Genomic DNA, 20,346 nt, shown 5'->3' on the forward strand with positions numbered 1-20,346 from the left:
CCAGCCTGGGCAACAGAGCAAGACTCCATCTCAAAACAAAAACAAAACAAAACCCCGAGCCACCTACAGATAATTCTTGAGCCTCATCTCAAGGGCTCAGTGCTAGTCTGAGGTCTAAGTAGTAAAGGAACTACATGTCTACATGGCAGTACTTATTTAGCAATAAGCAGGTTTAATCATTTCTAGCGTGAAGCATCTCAGATGGGAAACTCCCGTGTTTAATACATCCAGTTTTCAAATCTGGCACATTTTGTTCATGCCAGAAATGGATGTCGTTACAAAGGGGCAGGCATTGGGATCAAACTGACATACAACTCTAAAGCAGTATGAGAGGCAGATACCCTTTCTGCTTGAATTTCAAGAGGGAACCAAGCTGTTCTCTCCCTATACTCTACAATGATGAGGAACCAAAGATAGGATGAGAAAATGCTCTATGTGATAAACAAGGAGAGAAACCACAGTCCTAGCTTGTCTGACTATGGAACTCATTCCCACAAGAAAACTTGCAGGGCCAGAAACACGCCCCACCCCCTCCTGCAAAAAAAAAAACAAAACAAACACCAGAACTCTCTAGGATACTTAGGTTTTCTCATGTTAGAATTGTTCAACCTACATTTATAGGCATTCTGTAATTAGGAGGTGCCATGTTGCCATAGCCAACAATCTTCACATTATTTGGAAAGCAGACAGCAGCAACAATATTCTTTTAAAATGGCTTTTATTGAGACACTTTTAGGGATTCTGCAACATTTCCAGTTGGGAATCTTTATTTCCAACTCTTAGGGTGGCTAAACCCTTTTCTGAATGCCAAAAAGGCATACTCCCACCACCTTAATGAGGAAACACACTTATCTGTCTCTACTCCGATATCCAACTGGGACCTGGACCCCAAGCCCCGTGGTGTCTTGTACGAGTCTCATTAGTCCTCCACGTACAACTCAGAAGCCTGTTAATCAGGGAGGGTAATTTCCAAATAAATGTGAGCTGGCCTAAATCCAGCTGGTATTTCTGATTCGGTAATCTACAGCATCTTAATTTGGGGACATCCTGTCCTAAGTTTTGGCTGGCGCATGTAGAATTTATAATCTACCTGTGTAACAACAGATGTAACATAGCTCCATTCCAGCCCCAAATTCCTTAAAGATTCTAATCTATTCTTGCACTTCTTCCTGTACTGTTGTTGAGAAGCTTAACATTTTAGGGAGAGGCTGGTCAAATCTCTACTCTCTGGTAACAGCATTAACAAGAGTCTTTTGGAAAGGGACTCAGAAGTTATGGACATCAGCCGACTTCTTTACACCAGTATCCTTGACAGATGACTGACCAGCCTCCTCATGGACTGGAGCATCCCATCATTGTTTTAATTGCTGGAAATGTTGGCCTAATTCTGCTTCCTTGTAACTTTCTGCTTTTTAGTACAAGTTGCTCTTGGGAATCTACGCATGGTAAAAATACCAGCTCCTTCCATCTTTACAGCCCTGTAAGTGTGTGCTCTTCAAAGCCTTTCCCTTAATAGCAAGATGGCCAAGAGTGGCAACAGAGGCAGAGCTGCCTACACTACAATTGTTCCCATTGTAAGTTGAAAACGAACACTTAACTTCATCTACAAGGGGAAAAAAAAAAAACCCCATCAAGGCTATTAAGATTCTGCTTGCAAATTAATGCCAATCCATGTTTACATTTTTTTTTTAAATCACTGAGACATTTACATATATATCCAGGCTCTGCTCCTTAACAAAAGGTGAACTGAAAAACTCAAGGGTGTTTATTTTTCAGTTAAAAGAGAAAAACAAAAAACAAAAACGCAAAACAGATTTTGTACCAGGTGCCTCAAGAGAAAGCATTCTTTATGCAGATGACAGATCTTGGGTTTTCCACAAGTTTCCTCTGTGACTGTGGCTGCCATCTCTGATGAAAGAGTTATGGCATTAAATGGCAAAAGATATAATGGACACACAGAACTGTCATGGGTAATAAAGCAAATATTTACATTAAGCACAATACAGCAATTTATTTAGATGCTTAAAATGAATACAAAGGGAAATAAAGATCACAAAATTATACATACTACAACAGTGTGTCATATATTAGATGGTATAAATGAATGCACCATGATGGTGTTGAACTAAAGATAAAACTAAATATCCAAAATGCAGCACTCATTGGTTTGCTGCTTCAACACAACACACTTTTATACAGATCTAAAAGGTGTCAAAATTAGTAGCTGCAAAGTCAATTCTTGCATGTGATTTTAGCTTAAAAGATTTCAGAAAACAGATCTGAAATACCAGTTTTTGTTTTTGACAGCTGTAATGTCAAGGATATTCAGAACAAGAAAAATCCTATAATACAAGAGAGTCCAGATATATATCTTACGTGGCTGGCCTCTGTTGCAAGATTGTACAAGGTTATGTGCAAAAACTAAGTCTGTCCAAAAGTCCATACTAGCGCAGTTTTGAGCTTTTGCTAGGTAAACTAGATATAGCGTTTATTACACAGCAAGGGCAACACTAAAAAAAGAAATCTATGATGGGCACACAGTAACAGTATCATGAGCATCACTTGAATAGGTCTAAAAGACTGTACAAATATACATTTCAACTATTCAGAATGAATACATGAAAAAAAATCGCTTTTCCCAAAGTCTACTATACACATTAGACTGGTAGCTTGTATGTTGGCCCTACACTACCATGTGAATTAGGTTAACGCTTCTCAAAGACATCTGACCAATCATTTCACAGAGGGAAAGAAATGCTGAAAAGGCAGATAAAATAAACCTCTGCTTTTCCTCGTACGTATTCATGAGCCACCAGCTTATTGGTTTTTCACATTTAGTTACCGTGTCTGTCAGAGAAGGTTCTGAAGCAAGATCAGCCTGTCGTGTCATAGACTTAGAAATAACCACTGGAACTGCAGCGGCCACATGCCCCACAGTCCAACCAGTACTCACAAGGCAGTACCAGTGAGAAGAAAGCTTTGCAGTCACACTGAATGGAGATCAGAGTTCCAGGCTGCAGCATGTCACCAATGCCAAGGAACCTGGCACTTAGGCCTGTTGGCTGCTCAGTTTAACTCCAGCTAAGCTGCCATGCATGGGCTCAGCTACTCCGTCAGTCATGTTGTCAAACTGTTCCCCATCCTCACTGTCAATTGTGCTATTCTGCCACTCAATCTGGGGGTTAGATAAGCGCTCATCATTCTCAGCTGCATTCTTCCACTGTGACTGGTCCTTAGACCAAAACCCTTCAACTTTTCCATAGGAACTATTCTTCCATTTCAACTGCTCTCTGTCACCTTGCATGGTAGCCTTTTTTTTGGCAGCTGGCTTACTGCTCCTTGCATCTTCACTTTGGGAAGACTCATCAGACCAGGTTCCTGGTTTCATTTCACAGGTATTGTCCTCAAAGTCTGACACTTGTTGGGATCCAGGCCCACTCTCAGATGGAGAAGCTCCGTCTTTCCACTCAACAACATCGTCTTGGTCAACCTCACTATCAGAAGCATTGTGCATTAGTTTGGTTGGTTCCTCAGTCAAATGAATAGTTTCGTATTTTGAACCATCCTCCTCTTTTTGGTCTAGCTTCTCCTCAGATTCTAAAGCATCCTCAGGAATTACCTTCAGTACATGTTCCTCTGGGTTACTGTTAGAGATTTTAGGCTCAACTTCAAAAACAGGGTCAAAAGGGCTACCACTTTCATTGGATTCTTCTTCCAAATTTCCAAAACTGTCTGAGGAACTGTCATCTTCTTTCCCAAGGTTAAGCTTTTTGTCAGCAGTCTTACTTGCGTTGACTCTGGAATCCTTCTCATCATGATTTTCAAATAGCCACTCAGCATCAAAATCCATCTCATGCTTGACTTTATTTAATTCTTTCATGTTAAACCCCAGCAACACGCCAGGCTTGTACTTTTCACAATCACGGACACATTTCTTCCTTTTGTTACTAAAATGGGAAGCAATGTCACTCTTCCATAACCATAAACTGGCTGCTAGCTTCTCAATTTCTCTCCTGGTGGGATAGGGCTGTTTGTTGAAATACTTTGTTAGAAAGCTTTTCCTGGCTTCATAGGAATCATCTTCATGACCCTTGGGGTCTAAAGCTAAAACAACAGGCTCTTCAGGCTTCTCTTCAAAGAAGCTGGGTGAATCACTATCATCATCTAACTTTCGTTTTTTCAGTAAGGGAAATTCCATTTGCTCATAAGTGCGCTTCACAGGTGCCAGGCTTGGAGACTGATTAAGCCGAGAGGGTGCATTTGTCTTATCCTGGCCATTTTGGGTCTTTCCAACACCCCTGCAGTGAACTAGATGCAGAGTGATAGTCGAGGCGGTCATGTTGCTGGTATACACACCAAGGCAATGGATACATTTGTAGGTGAGCTTTTTCTCAACTGGATGAACCGTCTGAATAACCTGGTGCCTCTCTCGTAAGTGATGTGCAAGTGCATCAGATATGGGTCCTTTTAGGATTGAAAAGCAAAGAGGACAAAGGGTTTTCCCAACATCTTTTTTATAGGGCACTGCAGCTTGAGGTGAACTTTTAACAGGAATATCTGCCTTTTCCTGAACTTTTGGCTGTGGCTTTGGAGGAACTGGAGGGTTATTCTGGGCATGGTAAGCAACAGATTCAGCTGGGGCATCCCTCAGATTGTATGTGGTCACCAGGAGATGGATGTTAGTGTGACTACCCTGCTGCAATGTCAAATCAAAACTCAAAGTAGAATCTGTTTTAGGTCCCATCTCTTCATCGATGTGAACCATCCGCATGTGTGCGGCCATCTTCTCCACATCATTGAAAGTTGAACGGCAATATGGACAAGACAGACCATGAATTAACATATGGTTGAGCAGAGTATCTGTGGGCAAATAGCGATTACAGTAGAGGCATTTGCTAGTAAAATTGTGTATCTTCATAATGTAGTTGGCTACTGCTGGGACTTTCTCAGCTTTATGTTCTTTTTCGAAGTGCACACTATAGACATTTTCAGGAAAAAGCTCATTACAGATTGTACATATTTTCCACTTTTGAGTTGAGGAAGTGTTACCTGGGGGAGGTCCTGTGGCAGCTGCAGCAGGTTTGGAACTGGACTGACCTAACACTCTGGATGCCTGTGACTGGGAGAGGGAAGGAGACTTTAACTGGCCCGATGAGAGAGAAGAGGCATTAGCAGACTGCAGTGAGTATCTTGCTGGTGCCTGGGACCTCTGCTCTGACCCAAGCCCATAAGACCTTCCATTTCCACTTGGAAGTAACTGCTTTACAGACTGAGATTGTTGAGGAATAGAAACTGGTGCGTTGCCACCTAGACCCAGTCTCATTGACTGACCAACACTGTAACCCTGGCCTACAGATTTGACTCCATAGTTGTTCTGCTGCAGGTGAACACTGGACATCATGCTGACTCCTGTAGAATTTAAGTTAGGCTTTGGTATTGAGAGTCGATTCACCATCTGCTGTGATGGTAAAGACCGGACATTTCCAGAAGCAAGGGAACCGATTCTTGGTGGAAGTCCCATGCTCTTCTTGTCTTGAGGTTTGGGAGCAATTAGCATCAAGGGTTTGGATCGGGGAACCACTACATTTGTGTGCCCAATCATGGCAGTGACCTGATAGCCTATACGTTCATGGTCTTCGATGACATGCTGTACCAAAGCTTCATAGGACTTTGGCATGAAAAGGCATCGCTTGCAGTGAATACTACTCTCTTCTCGGGCATTTGAGCCTAAGGGGACTGCCCCATTGAGTGATTTTTCTCCTGCCTTTGCTATGTAAGGTGCTGCCACATGCTGAAAATGTTCCCTGTAAATGTGCTTCCTAACTATTTCGTAAAGAGGATCTCGGTAAGTGCACTTCTTACAGTAATAAACAGCTTGCTCTACACTGTCAGCCTGCTTAGGTTTAAGGCCATCATTTTTGTTTTTATCTTTGAAAGTGCTGAGGCTGCTACTTGGTGCGCTGGCGTTTGGAGCATGAAATATTTTAATGTGTGTTTCCAAAGTCTTTTTGTCTGCATTGAAAGTACAGTAGGGGCAATTAAGGAGAATCCTATTTTCAAAGTCTTCACTATGGACATTTCGGAAATGACTTTTGTAGGCAGAGAAGAATTTTGAGGAAAATGGACAAGCGCTGCAGCAGAAAGGTTTTGTCCGATAGTCCTAAAGTAAACACAAAAACTAAAATTAGAATGCCACTTCAGATAGGCAGTTAACAGATTCCAGATCCCCCCCAGACATTCTTAATAATGCATTTATTTTAGGCCAGGCACGGTGGCTCACGCCTGTAATCCCAGCACTGTGGGAGGCCGAGGTGGGTGGATCACCTGAGGTCAGGAGTTCAAGACCAGCTTGGCCAACATGGTGAAACCCTGTCTCAACTAAAAATACAAAAAAATAAGCTGGGTGTAGTGGGCGCCTGTAATCCCAGCTACTTCAGGAGGGTGAGGCAGGAGAATCGCTTGAAGCTGGGAGGTGGAGGTTGCAATAAGCCGAGACCGCGCCATTGCACTTCAGCCTGGGTGACAAGAGCAAAACTGTCTCAAAAGACAAAACAAAAAAAAGCCACAGATTTTATTATGTTTTTTCCTTTTGTATAGTAACTTTATAAAATTGAAACTCAAAAAAAGCTATCCTAAACCAAATATTTTTGTCAGTGTAAATTAAAAAGTCAATGTTAAGTTCCCAATGTTTAGGAAAAAAAAGTCACATTTTAGCCAAACCAAAGACAAATGACTTCAAGATAAACATTTTGCAGCTAGAAATAACAATAACCTAAATGAAGGAAGTCGCTAAAGACTTCAGGTTTACTACACAGTCATGTGTTGCTAAACCACAGGGATGCATTCTGAAAAATGCATCATGGTGTGAAATCCTAGAGTGTATTCACACAGACCTAGATGGTGCAACCTACTACACACCTGGGTTACATGGCACAGCTTATTGCTCTTAGGCTACAAACCTGTACAGCATGTTTCTGTACTGAATACCATAGGCAATGATTAACACAACAGTAAATATTTGTATGTTTAAACATAGCTAAGTACAGAAAAAGTATGGTAAAAATACGATATAAAAGATAACTGGTACAACTATATAGGGCACTTACCATGAACAAAGCTTACAGGACTGTAGGTTGCTCTGGGTGAGTCAATATGAAAGCCTGGGGCATTACTGTACACTACTGTAGACTTTATGAACACTTAAGCTACACAAATTTACTAAAAACAAAACAATTTTTTTGAGACAAAGTCTCATTCTGTTGCTCAGGCTGGAGTGCAGTGGCACAATCGGCTGACTGCAGTCTCAACCTCTTGGGCTCACGCGATCCTCCCACCTCCACCTCAGTCCTGGGGACTACAGGTGTGTGCCACCACACTAGGGTAAATTCTGTAGAGATAGGGTCTCACTGTTGTCCAGGCTAGCCTTGAACTCCTAGGCTTGAGCAATCCTCCTGCCTTGGCTTCCCAAAGTGGTGGGACTGCAAGCCACTGTGCCCAGCCCTAAAAAATATTTTTTCTTGAATAATAACCTCAGCTTGCTGGGGTTTATACACTTTTCAATTTTTAACTTTTTTACTCTTTCGTAGTAATACTTAGCTTAAAACACAAACAGATTGGCCGGGCACGGTGGCTCACGCCTGTAATCCCAGCACTTTGGGAGGCCCAGGCGGGTGGATTACCTGAGGTCAGGAGTTTGAGACCAGCCTGACCGACATGGTGAAACCCTATCTTTACTGAAAATACAAAAAATAGCCAGGCGTGGTGGCAGGCACCTGTAATCCCAGCTACTCGGGAGGCTGAGGCAGGAGAATCACCAGGAGGCAGAAGTTGCAGTGAGCCAAGATCAGAGCACAGCGCTCTAGCCTGGGTAACATAGCAAGACTCCATCTCAAAAACGAAACAAAACAACACACATTGTACAGCTGTACAAAAATATTTTCTATCTTCATATACCTATTCTATAAGCTTTAAAAAAAACAAAAAACAAAAAACAACTTTCCCAGCACTTTGGGAGGCCAAGGCAGGTATGGATCACAAGGTCAGGAGTTCGACACCAGCCTGGCCAACACAGCGAAACCCCATCTCTACTAAAAATACAAAAAATTAACCGGACGTGGTGGCGGGTGCCTGTAATTCCAGTTACTTGGGAGGCTGAGGTTGCAATGGGCTGAGATCGTGCCACTGCACTCCAGCCTGGGCGATAAGAGCAAGACTCTGTCTCAAAAAAAAAAAAAAACAAAACAGAAAACCCAAAAACTTAAAAAAACATTTTCTTCCTAAAAGCTAAGACACAAACACATACATTAGGCCTAGAGAGAATGAGGATCAACAGTATCACTACCTTCCACCTTTACATCTTGTCCCACTGGAGGGTCTTCAGGAACAGTAATACACATGGAACTGCCACCTCCCATGGCAACAATGCTTTCTTCTGGATAACTGTGGAAGGACCTGCCTTAGGCTCTTCTTGAGGCCGTGTCACACTTATCAGGAGTAAGTCCAAGGTGCTTTGTTTCCTTTTTTCATCACAGATTTGCTTGTAAGCAGATAATGAACCATGAATATTCTTCTCTATTAACGAAAAGCTTTTGGTATTGAGATCCATGTTTTCAAACTTTGTTGTTGTTGTTTGAGAAGGAGTTTTTTTTCTCTTGTCGCCCAAGCTGGAGTGCAATGGCACGATCTCGGCTCACTGCAACCTCTGCCTCCCAGGTTCAAGCGATTCTCCTGCCTTAGCCTCCCCAGTAGCCCACCACCATGTCTGGCTAATTTTTTTGTATTTTTAGTAGAGACAGGGTTTCACCATGTCGGCCAGGCTGGTCTCAAACTCCTGACCTCAGATGATCCACCTGCCTCAGACTCCCAAAATGCTGGGATTACAAGTGCGAGCCACCACACCCAGCCACGTGTTTTCAAACTTAAGGAGCTTGCTGAGGTCTGCACTGCTAAATCCTTCACTCTGAATTTTCTTAAGGGTTCTTCTTTTGCTTTTCCTGCAGTTTCCTTTTTCTCTTTCCTCTTCACCTATGCGTTCTTGTTCCAGTTCTCACAGCTCCTCACTAGTCAATTCCTCAGGAACCACCTCTAGGAGCTCTTCTATATCGTCCTCATCCACACCCAGGTTAAAGTTGTTTGCCATCTCAACCACAGACTTTGTGATTTATGCAAATCCTTTTAAGTCATGGACAAACCTCTTGAGTGTATTCTTCCAGATGCCATTCATACACTCCTTGATGATATCACCCCAAGCCCAAGCAAGATTCTTAATGTAGTCACAGATATTGTAATCCTTCCAGAATCGTATCGGAATCTTTAGTGTCTTCCTCAGCTGCGATGACAGGACAAAGGCCTTTCTCAGATAGTAGGCCTTAAAAGCTGCTGTAACTCCATCAGTTGGATCAAAGAGGTGGTGTTTGATACTGGGATGAAAAATGCCACTTAAAGGAGGCATCTGCTTATTATCGACAATAAGCAAAAGCTTGAAGGGTATGTTATTCTCTCAATACTACTACTCAATTTTACAGGCATATCAATTCAGGACAGCATCTTGAAAGAGGAGCTGGGTCACCCACGACTTATGTCTCCTGCAATGCACTGGCCAAGTGTGTGTATATTGATATGCTTGAAGCCCCTAGGGTTCTCACTGTGCCAAATCACAAAGGGTTTCAATTTGTAGCCTGCAACATTGCCCCCAAGCAAGGCTGTCATCCAGTCCTTAAAAGCCTTGAAGCCTGGCATTGCTGTGGTCTCCTTATGGATGAAAGTGCTTTCAGCATCTGTTTCCGGAATAGAAAGGTTTCATCCATACTGAAAATTTGCTCTGGCAAGTGATTTTCCTCCAGACTCAGCTTATCTAGAGTTTCCCAAAATTCTTCAGCTGCCTTCACATCAGCACTCACAAACTCACTACTTTCCCATTATGTAATGAAACTATTCTTTTTATAATTGTTTAAACCACCCAGAACTAGCAGTAAATTCAACATCACAGCCATGTCCAGCCTTTTCTTTCAACACCACACACACAGTTTTTGCTCTGTGATCATTGTGGTGCGGAGAGGTACACAGCACCATGTGCACCTGTGTCTGCTCTTCACTCCAAGTCATCAGAAGCTTCTCTGTGTCTGATAAAGGTCCTTCTTTAATTTTTGTTAGTCTCATTGCCTTCAATGAAGCAGATGCTTTAACAGCTTCTGTCACTTTGTTCTTGTTCTTCCAAGATCATAGCTATGGTGAAATGGGACATGCCTGACTGGCAAGAAATAACCATCACTGATTCTCTACCTTCGTAGTCCTTAATCACTTCTAACTCTGTTTTCAGGTCACTCAACATGGCCCCTTACTGGCAACATTATGGATTTTGTATGCTTAGGGGCCATGATGAACAAAATACCATGAGATTAAACCAAGCACAAGAATATGATGCAATCAAGAGACATAGTAAACACGAGCTATATGAGGCTGCTACCAATTTACCATGAAAAGCTGTTTTAAAAAGTAGGAGTACACTCTAAAATAATAAAAAGTATATATAGTAAATACATAAATACAGTTTTTGGTAAGTTTTTAATTGTCATTGTCAAGTAGTCATGTGCTGATGTTTCCGTCTAGTACAGACCGCATATGCGACTATGTTCCCCCAAGATTATAATGGGGCTGAAAAATTTCTGTCACGTAGTATTTACCATATAGTTGACCCTTCAACAACATGGCTTTGAACTGCTTATATGTGGATTTTTTCCAAACAAATGCAGATCAAAGATACAATATTCTCGGGAAGCTCAAATCTCCTATAGAGGGCTAGCTTTTGGTATATGCAGGTTCCACAGGGCCAACTGTGGGACTTAAGTATGCAAGGATTTTGGTAACGAGGTTTTTTTTTTTTGAGATGGAGTCTTGCTTTTGTTCCCCAGGCTGGACTGCAATGGCACGACCTCAGCTCACTGCAACCTACACCTCCCAGGTTCAAGCGATTCTCCTGCCTCGCCACCCCTAACCCCTTCCAACCGCGAGTAGCTGGGATTACAGGCACCTGCCACCACGCGCAGCAAATTTTTGTGTTTAATTAGCCTAGGCTAATTATGTGTTTGTGTCTTTTTTTTTTTTTAACTTTTTGAACTGTTAAAAACTAAGTTTAAGACTAGTAAAAAGTCTGTAAGTATATGAAGACAAAATATTTTTATATAGCTGTACAATTTTTTTTTTTTGAGCGGTAGCAATGTTCATTGTGAAGAGTGAAAGGACAAAGCTTCCACAGTGTGGAAGGGGGACCCAAGCAGGTTGCCGTGTTTGTGTTTTAAGCTAAGTGTTATTACAAAAGATTCAAAAGTTAAAAATTTTAAAGTTTTATTTTTTATGTAGCCTAAGTGTGCTTATAAAGTCTACAGTGGTGTACAATAATGTCCCTTCATATTCACTCACCACTCAGAGCAACTTCCATTCCCGCAAGTGCCCAATACAGGTGTACCAATTTTTCTCTTTTATACTGTATTTTTACTGCACCTTTTCTATGCTTCACTATGTTTAGAAACACAAATACTTACCATTGTGTTAATCACTCTTAGGGTATCCAGTATAGTAACATGCTGTTCAAGTTGGTAGCCTAGGAGCAACAGGCCACACCATGTAGCTTAGGGGTATACTAGGCCATACCACCTAGGTCTGTGTAAGTACCCTTTATGATGTTTGTACAACAATGACATCACCTAACAAGGCATTTCTCAGATGGCATCCCATCATTAAGCAATGCATGATGGTATTATGTGCTGTAAATAACTGTATGTGCTATACTTCTATATGACTGGCAGCACAGGTGTGTTTACACCTAGCATCATTACAAACATGAGTCATATGTTGCGTTATGATGTCATTAGGTAGTAAGTTTTTCAACTCCATTATATTCTTATGGGACCACTGTTGTAGATGTAGTCCATCACTGACCAAAATGTCATCATGTGGTAAACGACTGCGGTAAAATTCAGGGTCCAGAATGTTTTAGTGCAATTAGACAATTACAAGAGATAAAGCTGTATCTTTTGTTCCTTTCCCCATTATGGATAAATTTTCATAGATAAAAGGCAAATCTCCATTTTTTTCTCTGATTAAAGTACAGTGTAGTATCAGATTCAGTGCTGATCAAAAGAAAGACTGATCTGAAAAGCTGGCTTTCTTCTATAAGCCTTGCTGTTCCTTCTCAACCAAGAATGCTTCAAAAGAGCTAATGAAGTAACAGCTGCTTTGATTCAAATCAAGAAGTTAAATAAAAATGTCCTACAGACTGTGAGGAGGTGTGGTATTTAAAAGCCAATAATACATTATAGAATATACTGATATCAAAGAGTAACTTTCAGAATTATGACTGTTAACACTTATGCAGTCAGTCCTTCGATGAAGACAGGTGAACTGACACATGCTTGGCAAGAGATCTTTTCTCCCTAGAAACCTACTTTGTTTCAGATACTGGTTTGAACCAAGATGAAATACTCTGCTTCTCCTCAAAGCTCAACTCTTCTTTAGTATTCAGCTATGAGGCTTTCAGATTGATAAAACTGAAATAAATGCCGTGTCCCACTGGAAAGCATTCTCATTCTAAGACTGCTGGTTAGTACCTCTGCCTGGGGTATTTAAAAAAAAAAAAAAAAAAAGTCAAATATCTGAGGTAAAGTTTAAAAGTACTAATATTTCATGAAGAGTATGTTCCAATAGATGAACAGATTATTAATGCAGAATGAGAATCACTCCTAAAATAGGTAATGGTAAAAATTAAATTGACAATTACCTCTCTCTATGCAAAAGGAAATACCACCTATACCTCCCTCTATCTGTATGACATCATCATCATCTACTGACACCTGCTGGCACTGCTAATATTGTTTTTAATGTCAATTTGTAAAAAGTTTTCTCTGTCACTGACATCCTACAGAGTCACCTCCCCAGGCCTCCCATAGAAGTTGGGTGCCATTAACATAGAGAAATAAAAAAAGCTTAAATATAAGGAAGGGTCTTGTCTTTTTCTGTGCAGAAAAAATAAGAATAGCAACACAGATGCAGAAAAATAGAGCCAGAGCACTTTTCGGGGAAATGGTGGGATACAGCAGGCTTCGTAACTTTTAAGTAACAAAATTTCCTTTTCTTCTTACACCTCAAGTTTCAGTCCAATGACAAAAAACCACAAACAAAAAGTTTTTCTTAGTCTTCCCACTGGTCGGGAAAATATGAAATGCAATTTTGATACTTTCGATGTTTGGCATTTGCCCACAATCACTGCATTGCTATCAAAGGCCTAGAGCTGAGAGGAGTACACCAAGCAGCTGCCATCTGAGGCCTCCTGTGCTACCACACCAAGCAGCTGCCATCTGAGGAGGCCTCCTGTGCCACCACACCAAGCAGCTGCCATCTGAGGAGGCCTCCTGTGCCACTACACCAAGCAGCTGCTACCTGAGGCCTCCTGTGCCACTTACCTGGTTTTTCGTAAGTGAAGGATCCCACAGGCCTACATCCTCCCATGTAGTGTTTTTCAAATAAAAGTCATTAGGTTCAAATTGTTTAAAATCCTAGAAAACAGTGAAAGAAGTTTACAAAAACATAGTGGTATAAATGCTAACCTCATCTTACATGTAAATCCCACCTCTTAACTAAGATGGGGAGAGGCACAGGAAAACCAATGTCAACAAGGACTTAAACTAGGAGTGATGAGGCTCTTAAATATAAAAAGGCATATGGAAGTTGCAGTCTACACTTTGTATCAACCAACCACTTTCCTGATGGTCAGCCAGGTTTCCAAGGAAACTGCTGGAAGTTCTAATTAAGTAAAAAAATTCAGCCACACACTAATATCAAAGCACTTTTCATTAGAGTACTGTAACTTGCAGTTACAGTACTGGAATCACATCTAAAATAGCAATGTTTGCTTATAGCACTGCAGATATTTCTGGTTCTGTGCAAAAGAAAAAAAAAGTTTTTTGAGGGAAGGGGGCAGGAGATCAGATCAGAAAGAAAACTCAGAAATTTCAAACCCAAAAAGGCAGAAAGAAAGCTATTCAAAGAAAGTTAAGCAGTATGATGTTAAATTTATACTCTCATGAAAAAATTTAATGGTCCACTTCCCTCCAGACTAGGAAGATTGAAAGTCTTAGGGTAAAATCCCACTTGTTCCTAAAAAGTTCACAGTTCAAGGTGGAAAATGAAGTCTACACATAAATAATCATAGGAGGAACAAATCAAATGCATGATAGAAAATGTACTGTGATGTTGGAATTATTTCTATGAAGATGACCCCACAGAGTGCAAAGTGAATGGACTGTTTCATCTGGGCAGATCTACCTGAACTTTGGGGTTGGAGACGGGCTACTTCCACACTTGGAACAACATAACTAGAGAAGTCGACTTTTGAGCAGCTTCAGTTTCCATGATATACTCTTCAAGTGTTATTAGTGGAACTCAAAATAAGAAAACCTGTTGCATGAATGAATTTGCTTTTTTACTTCCAATTCCATTCAAACATTTACTGACCACCTATTATGTGCAAAACACTGTACTAGGTGCTGGGGCTAAATGGATAAACAAGGTAGCTATGGTCCCTAGCCAGCTAGAACTTAAAGGTTAGTAGGGGAAACAGCTTCAAACATTTCTTTTCATTCAGGGATTTTGACCAACAAACCGTAAGACCTGAAACAGTGAGATGTTGAAAAGGAGGAGACCACTGCATGGCTATCCCACAGGGCTGTTATAAAGCTCATAGAATAAAACAGCTTGAAAAACAGTTGATAAAGCCCAAACTGTTATACAAGGGGGAAAGTAATAGTCTATGATGGGTCAAAAGGGGCAACAAATGCTCAAATCCTAAGGAAAGAGACGACAAGCACCCACACAAGCATGCCTCAACAATTAGAAGGTCAACCAGAACATTCAAGCGTATCAGAATGAGAACAGGCTTTGAGTCCCACAGACACTGCTACTTTCTCAGTTGCAAGGCTGGGCCTATTTATTAGTTCTTCATCTGTAAAGTGTAGATAAGAATTGCTACACTGCCTCCCACCTCCACGGTTGTTCTAAGGATTAAACGTATAGACAACTTTACGACACCTAGTTCAATGCCTGACATGCTTAAGTCCTCAATGGTAGCCTTTTGCTTCAGGATGCAAAAATGAAAAAGCCCATTTTAGGGAGAAAGGCACAAGTTACACTGTTGAGAATGCTTTCGTGAGCTACTGCTGTGGCTGAAATTCAGAATCACATCTAAGATTTAGCCATCATGGCCACTGACACAAAGTAATGGATCAGAAGCTGAGTCATGTTAAAATTTAAAAATGACATGCTACTTACTTCTATATGTTCTTTACAGTATTCCAACCCAATGTCACTAAGTATTTTTTTCACAGTTTTCCGGGCTTTTCTTAAACTGCCAAGATTGTTGACAGGAAGTTGGAACATAGTTTCTATTGGAAAAAAAAATTTAAGTCAAAGTCAAAACACGTACAACTTGTAATATTCACTAATTCCACTGATGACAAGATCATAAACCCTACCCATCTGACAAAAAAGGTGCACAGGTATCCTCATCTAGTGTGTACACACACAGACACACACGCTTGCATGTGCATATGGCTCGACTTATCCATCCATCCATCCATGATCCATCCATCCATCCTTTTTTTAAGACAGAGTCTTGCTCTGTCACGCAGGCTGGAGTGCAGTGCAGTGCACTCATGGTTCACGACTGCAGTGCACTCACGGTTCACCACAGCCTCAACCTTCTGGGCTCAAGTGATCCTCTCGCCTCAGCTTCCCAAGAGGATGGGACTCCAGGAGTGCGCCACTACGCCCAACTAATTAAAAAAAATATTTTTTTGTAGAGACTAGGTCTCACTATGTTGCCCAGGCTGGTCACAAACTCCTGGACTCAAGCCATCCTCCCGCCTTGGCATCCCAAAGTGCTGGGATTACAGGTGTGAGCCACTGAGCCAGGCACGTATCTACTATACTTTGAATACTTAAAGCAGGCAGGCAAAATAAGTACTCTCTGATCTTCCCAGTTTTTAATAGGACATTTTGACTATGAGTCTAATCTGGCATAATTCTAAGACTTTAAAAAAACAGTTCAGCAATGAACTTCAAGTTGAAAATTAGAGAAACAATAGCAATCAATTATTTTTAAATCAAGTGTTCTTTTCTCCTTTTGATGTTGAACATCTGAAAACAGAAAAATGTTTACCAGTTCATCATCATTATACAGTTTTGAGTGCCAGGGTAAAGAGGTTTTTGTTGAATTGGAACTGTCCTGCCTACTGCTATGGTATTCTTAAAAAAAACCAACCAAACAAAAACTAAAAACCTTAAGTTTCTGTATACTTCCCAAACTAAATACAGTAATGATATGTGACTCGACCAACACATGCCCCCACTCCTGCACCATACCTGGGCAACATACCTGGGCAAAGGCACTCACAAATGTTAACTGTTACAGACTTTAAGGAGGATCCTTTTGAAAAAATGAAAAGCCTGCATGTATGTGAGGGAACTGAAAAATTATTTTAATGACCTCATACATTAAATTAGATAGATCAACTTTCCCAAGTTCCTTAAAACAAAAGTTTGTCTTTAATGAGAAAATAAAATCAGTAAAACTTGGGCAACTGAGAATATGTATGGTTTCTAATGAGATCATAAATGCTTTCCATAATATGGTAAAAATTTATCAATAATCCAAATCTAACACAATTTCACAGGATGTCAAGTTCTAAAACCCAAAATAGCAAAAACAAAAGGCAAAGCACCAGGAATTAAAATTTAATATATGCAAATCCAGTTTTCTAATTAATAAAGGCTGTTACTCTGTAATACTAATATTATCTGTAAATGGCAAGTCAACTAATCCAAATGTAATAAAATGTTGCCTCATTTATTACTCTAATCCAAAATCAACGTTAACTACAAAAAATGGGAAATAAAAGGAGAGCGTGAAATCTACCAAAATCAAACAGTAACCCCTAGAAATTTTCAAACTGGGTATGTTACTCTAACTTAGAAGTCTCAAAATATGCTATATAAAGTACCAAAGAATAACTGGGGCCAAAAATGAAAAGTATTTTGAAAAAACCTTCTCAGCCTTATCATACTCAAGATAGAATTGCTGCTCACTATGAAGCAATGACTGTGATGTCCCCTGCCCTCTCTGCTCTGCTAATAATCTGACTATTGTGAAGCCAACTACAGACTTAGAAGTCACTTCTGATATAAATTAAGACCAAATCAATTATTTTTCATCCAAATTGTATTGCTAAATTATTTTAAACCATCTTTTTGTGGTGGCTTAAAATCAGCAAATTCTTTATCACTTGCTTCCTTTAAAACAATTACTACACGCTGGGCGTGGTGGCCCACACCTGTAATCCCAACACTTTGGGAGGCTGAGGAGAGCAGACTACGAGGGGTCAAGAGATCAAGAACAGCCTGGCCAACATGGTGAAACCCCATCTCTACTAAAAATACAAAAAATTAGCTAGGCATAGTGGCACCTGCCTGTAGTCCCAGGAGGCTGAGGCAGGAGAATCGCTTGAACCTGGGAGACGGAGGTTGCAGTGAGCCAAGATCACACCACTGCACTCCAGCCTGGTGACAGAGTGAGATTTCGTCTCAAAAACAAACAAAAAACAAACACAGTTACTACAAATCAGGTCTTTTAGAGAGAAGCACACGCTAGAAAAATATTTCAGAAATACAGAAAAGTGTCACAGGCTAATTCTGAAGAAACCAGGTATTAAAATGGATGCCCACAGATACCTAAGACTGGGAGGAGACATCTTGTTTCTCTATTCATTTCATAAACTCTCTTTGGGCCAAAATTCAGTTCTTTGGGAACTTTCTGAGTTAACTCTGCTTCACACTTCATAAGAGATGTGTCCAGAAGCCAGACATTAATGGTTTCCCTGCCTCCTGGATCAGTGGCTCAACAATCTTAGAAAAACAGACATAAAGATTTGGAAATGTAGCCACTACTGGGGTCATTAGTCTACAGAAAACATTAAGAAGAATCAAGCGGTAGCTTGGGGGAAAGAAAAACCCATTCTCCTAAGTGCCTACCCACAGCTTAAAAAGTTGGTTTAAGACATTAAGATGAAGCATCTCACTGCCTGGTAGGTATTTTTTTCTGAAAAAGTGAGTATGCCCATAAGGGAACTTAGTTGTAAGAAACTTGTAATTTATAAAAAGCGGTATTTCAGCCACAGAGTTGGTGTTGGGTTTACTTATCTATTTTGAATTTAAAAGGTTTATAAATAAAGCAGTGACACTGCTTACTGGGAAATGCTGTACCAAAAAAATGTTATTTTGCTGTAGGCTTAGTAACTAAGAGGAATCTGTATTTTTTTTTTTTTTTTTTTTTTGAGACGGAGTCTCGCTCTGTCACACAGGCTGGAGTGCTGTGGCGGGATCTCGGCTCACTGCAACCTCTGCCTCCCGGGTTCATGCCATTCTCCTGCCTCAGCCTCCCCAGTTGCTGGGACTGCAGGCGCCCACCCCACCATGCCTGGCTAATTTTTTGTATTTTTAGTAGAGATGAGGTTTCACTGTGTTAGCCAGGATGGTCTCGATCTCCTGACCTCGTGATATGTCCAACTCAGCCTCCCAAAGTGCTAGGATTGCAGGTGTGAGCCACCACGCCCGGCCTTTTTTGAGACGGAGTTTTGCCTGTTGCCCAGACTGGAGTACAATGCACAATCTCGGCTCACTGCAACTTCTGCCCCCCGGGTCCAAGCAATTCTCCTCCTCAGCCTCCTGAGTAGCTGGGATTACAGGTGCGTGTCACCACATCACACTAATTTTTGTATTTTTAGTACAGACGGGGTTTCACCATGTTGGCCAGTCTGGTCTCAAACTCCTGACCTCAGGTGATCCACCTGCCTCAGCCTCCCAAAGTGCTGGGATTACAGGTGTGAGCCACTGCGCCTGGCCAGAGTTCCACTTTTCATCCAGGCTGGAGTGTAGTGGTGCAATCACAGCTCATTGCAGCCTCGACCTCCTGGGCACAAGTCATCTTCCCACCTCAGCCCCACCAGGCAGCTGGGACTACAGGTGCACACTACCACGCCTGGCTATATTTTTGTTTTTGTTTTTTGGCAGAGATGGGGTTTTGCCACGTTGCCCAAGCTTGTCCTGAACTCCTGAGCTCAAGCGATCTGCTGGCTTTGGCCTCCCAAAGTGCTGGGATTACAGGTGTGCACCACCATGCCTGGCCAGGAATCTATGTTCACGTTAACTCAGAACATTCTACATCTTTTCAGTGTAAAGATTATAATGCTCTTCATATGCCTATTTCTGACATTCCTAATAACCTTGGAAATTCCATAATGTCCCTTTCTCCAGATAAGTGTGTGCCCGCCATGCGTTTGCTCATGGAGTTCATTTCTCTAAGATTTTCTCCATTTGGAGCTGAAATAACAGTCATATACATTGGCACCTTCAAAAGCATTTGCAAATATTTTTGTTTTTTTTTGTTTTTTGTTTTTTTTTGCTTTAAATACTTTCTCAGGAGATAAAACAAGCACACAATTCAGAAATATAAGCAAAGAAGGCTTCCTTTTCATTCCTATCCCACCAGCCACGCAGCTCCCTATCCCAGAAGGGGCCATCGTTACCCTTTCTTGTGGGCTTTTTGAACTATAACAAGCCAAACAATTCCTTGGAAAAAGTTTCAATCAAACTCTATCAGTCAATCATTATGGATGATAAGAAAAAGAACAGAAGGACCCTATGTTTCTTTGCATCTACTGCTTGCTGTTAAGAAACGTAAGTTCAAATCAATAGCTGGCTCCAGGGTTCATTAATGTTATCTATTTGATTCTCCTTTACAAGTCTGGACAAGGGATCTATATTTAAGTAACTGAGGGGTGGGAACAGAATAGATAAGAAATTGTCTCTGCCTGAAATTCAGGGTCCTTTCCTCACTTTTGAATGCAAAGAGAGCTAAAAACTAAAATATAGATAATTATTACTCTTAGGGAGAAAGAAACCTTAACACTAATGCCAAAAATTGTCCCAGAGATGGGTTTTGACATGTGGAAAGATGAGCATACTGTCTCCCCAGATTTGCCCCTTGATAGCTAATCCTTTCTCTTTTGCCTCCTTATCAGCATGGCCATTAAAAAAAAAAAAAATTTTGCCTGGTGTGGTGGCTCATGCCTGTAATCCCAGCACTTTAGGAGGCCAAGGCAGGCAGATCACCTGAAGTCAGGAGAGTAGCCTGACCAACATGGAGAAACCCCATCTCTAACAAAAATACAAAATTAGCTGGGTGTGGTGGAGCATGCCTATAATCCCAGCTACTTGGGAGGCTGAGGCAGGAGAATCGCT

At 41.1% G+C, this 20,346-nt stretch overlaps 1 protein-coding gene across 5 annotated transcripts in view; it reads right to left on the reverse strand.

Moving 5' to 3' along the window:
- Positions 1 to 701: 701 nt before the first annotated feature.
- ADNP (activity dependent neuroprotector homeobox) overlaps positions 702 to 20,346 on the reverse strand; it is a 43,298-nt gene continuing 23,653 nt past the window's right edge. For 3 of the 5 annotated variants that reach the window (XM_003904613.5, XM_021920928.2, XM_021920927.2), the window contains 3 exons: positions 15,322 to 15,434; positions 13,458 to 13,550; positions 702 to 6,160 (listed from right to left, as the gene is read on the reverse strand). In XM_003904613.5, the coding sequence (XP_003904662.2) occupies positions 3,050 to 6,160; positions 13,458 to 13,550; positions 15,322 to 15,429 (3,312 nt within the window). In that variant the 5' untranslated portion in view covers positions 15,430 to 15,434 and the 3' untranslated portion in view covers positions 702 to 3,049. The remainder of the gene's footprint in view (positions 6,161 to 13,457; positions 13,551 to 15,321; positions 15,435 to 20,346) is intronic. The other 2 variants (XM_021920929.2, XM_021920930.2) reach the window with 2 other exon arrangements.

The sequence above is a fragment of the Papio anubis genome, chromosome 16 (assembly GCF_008728515.1).
Source record: "Papio anubis isolate 15944 chromosome 16, Panubis1.0, whole genome shotgun sequence".
Lineage (NCBI taxonomy): Eukaryota > Metazoa > Chordata > Mammalia > Primates > Cercopithecidae > Papio > Papio anubis.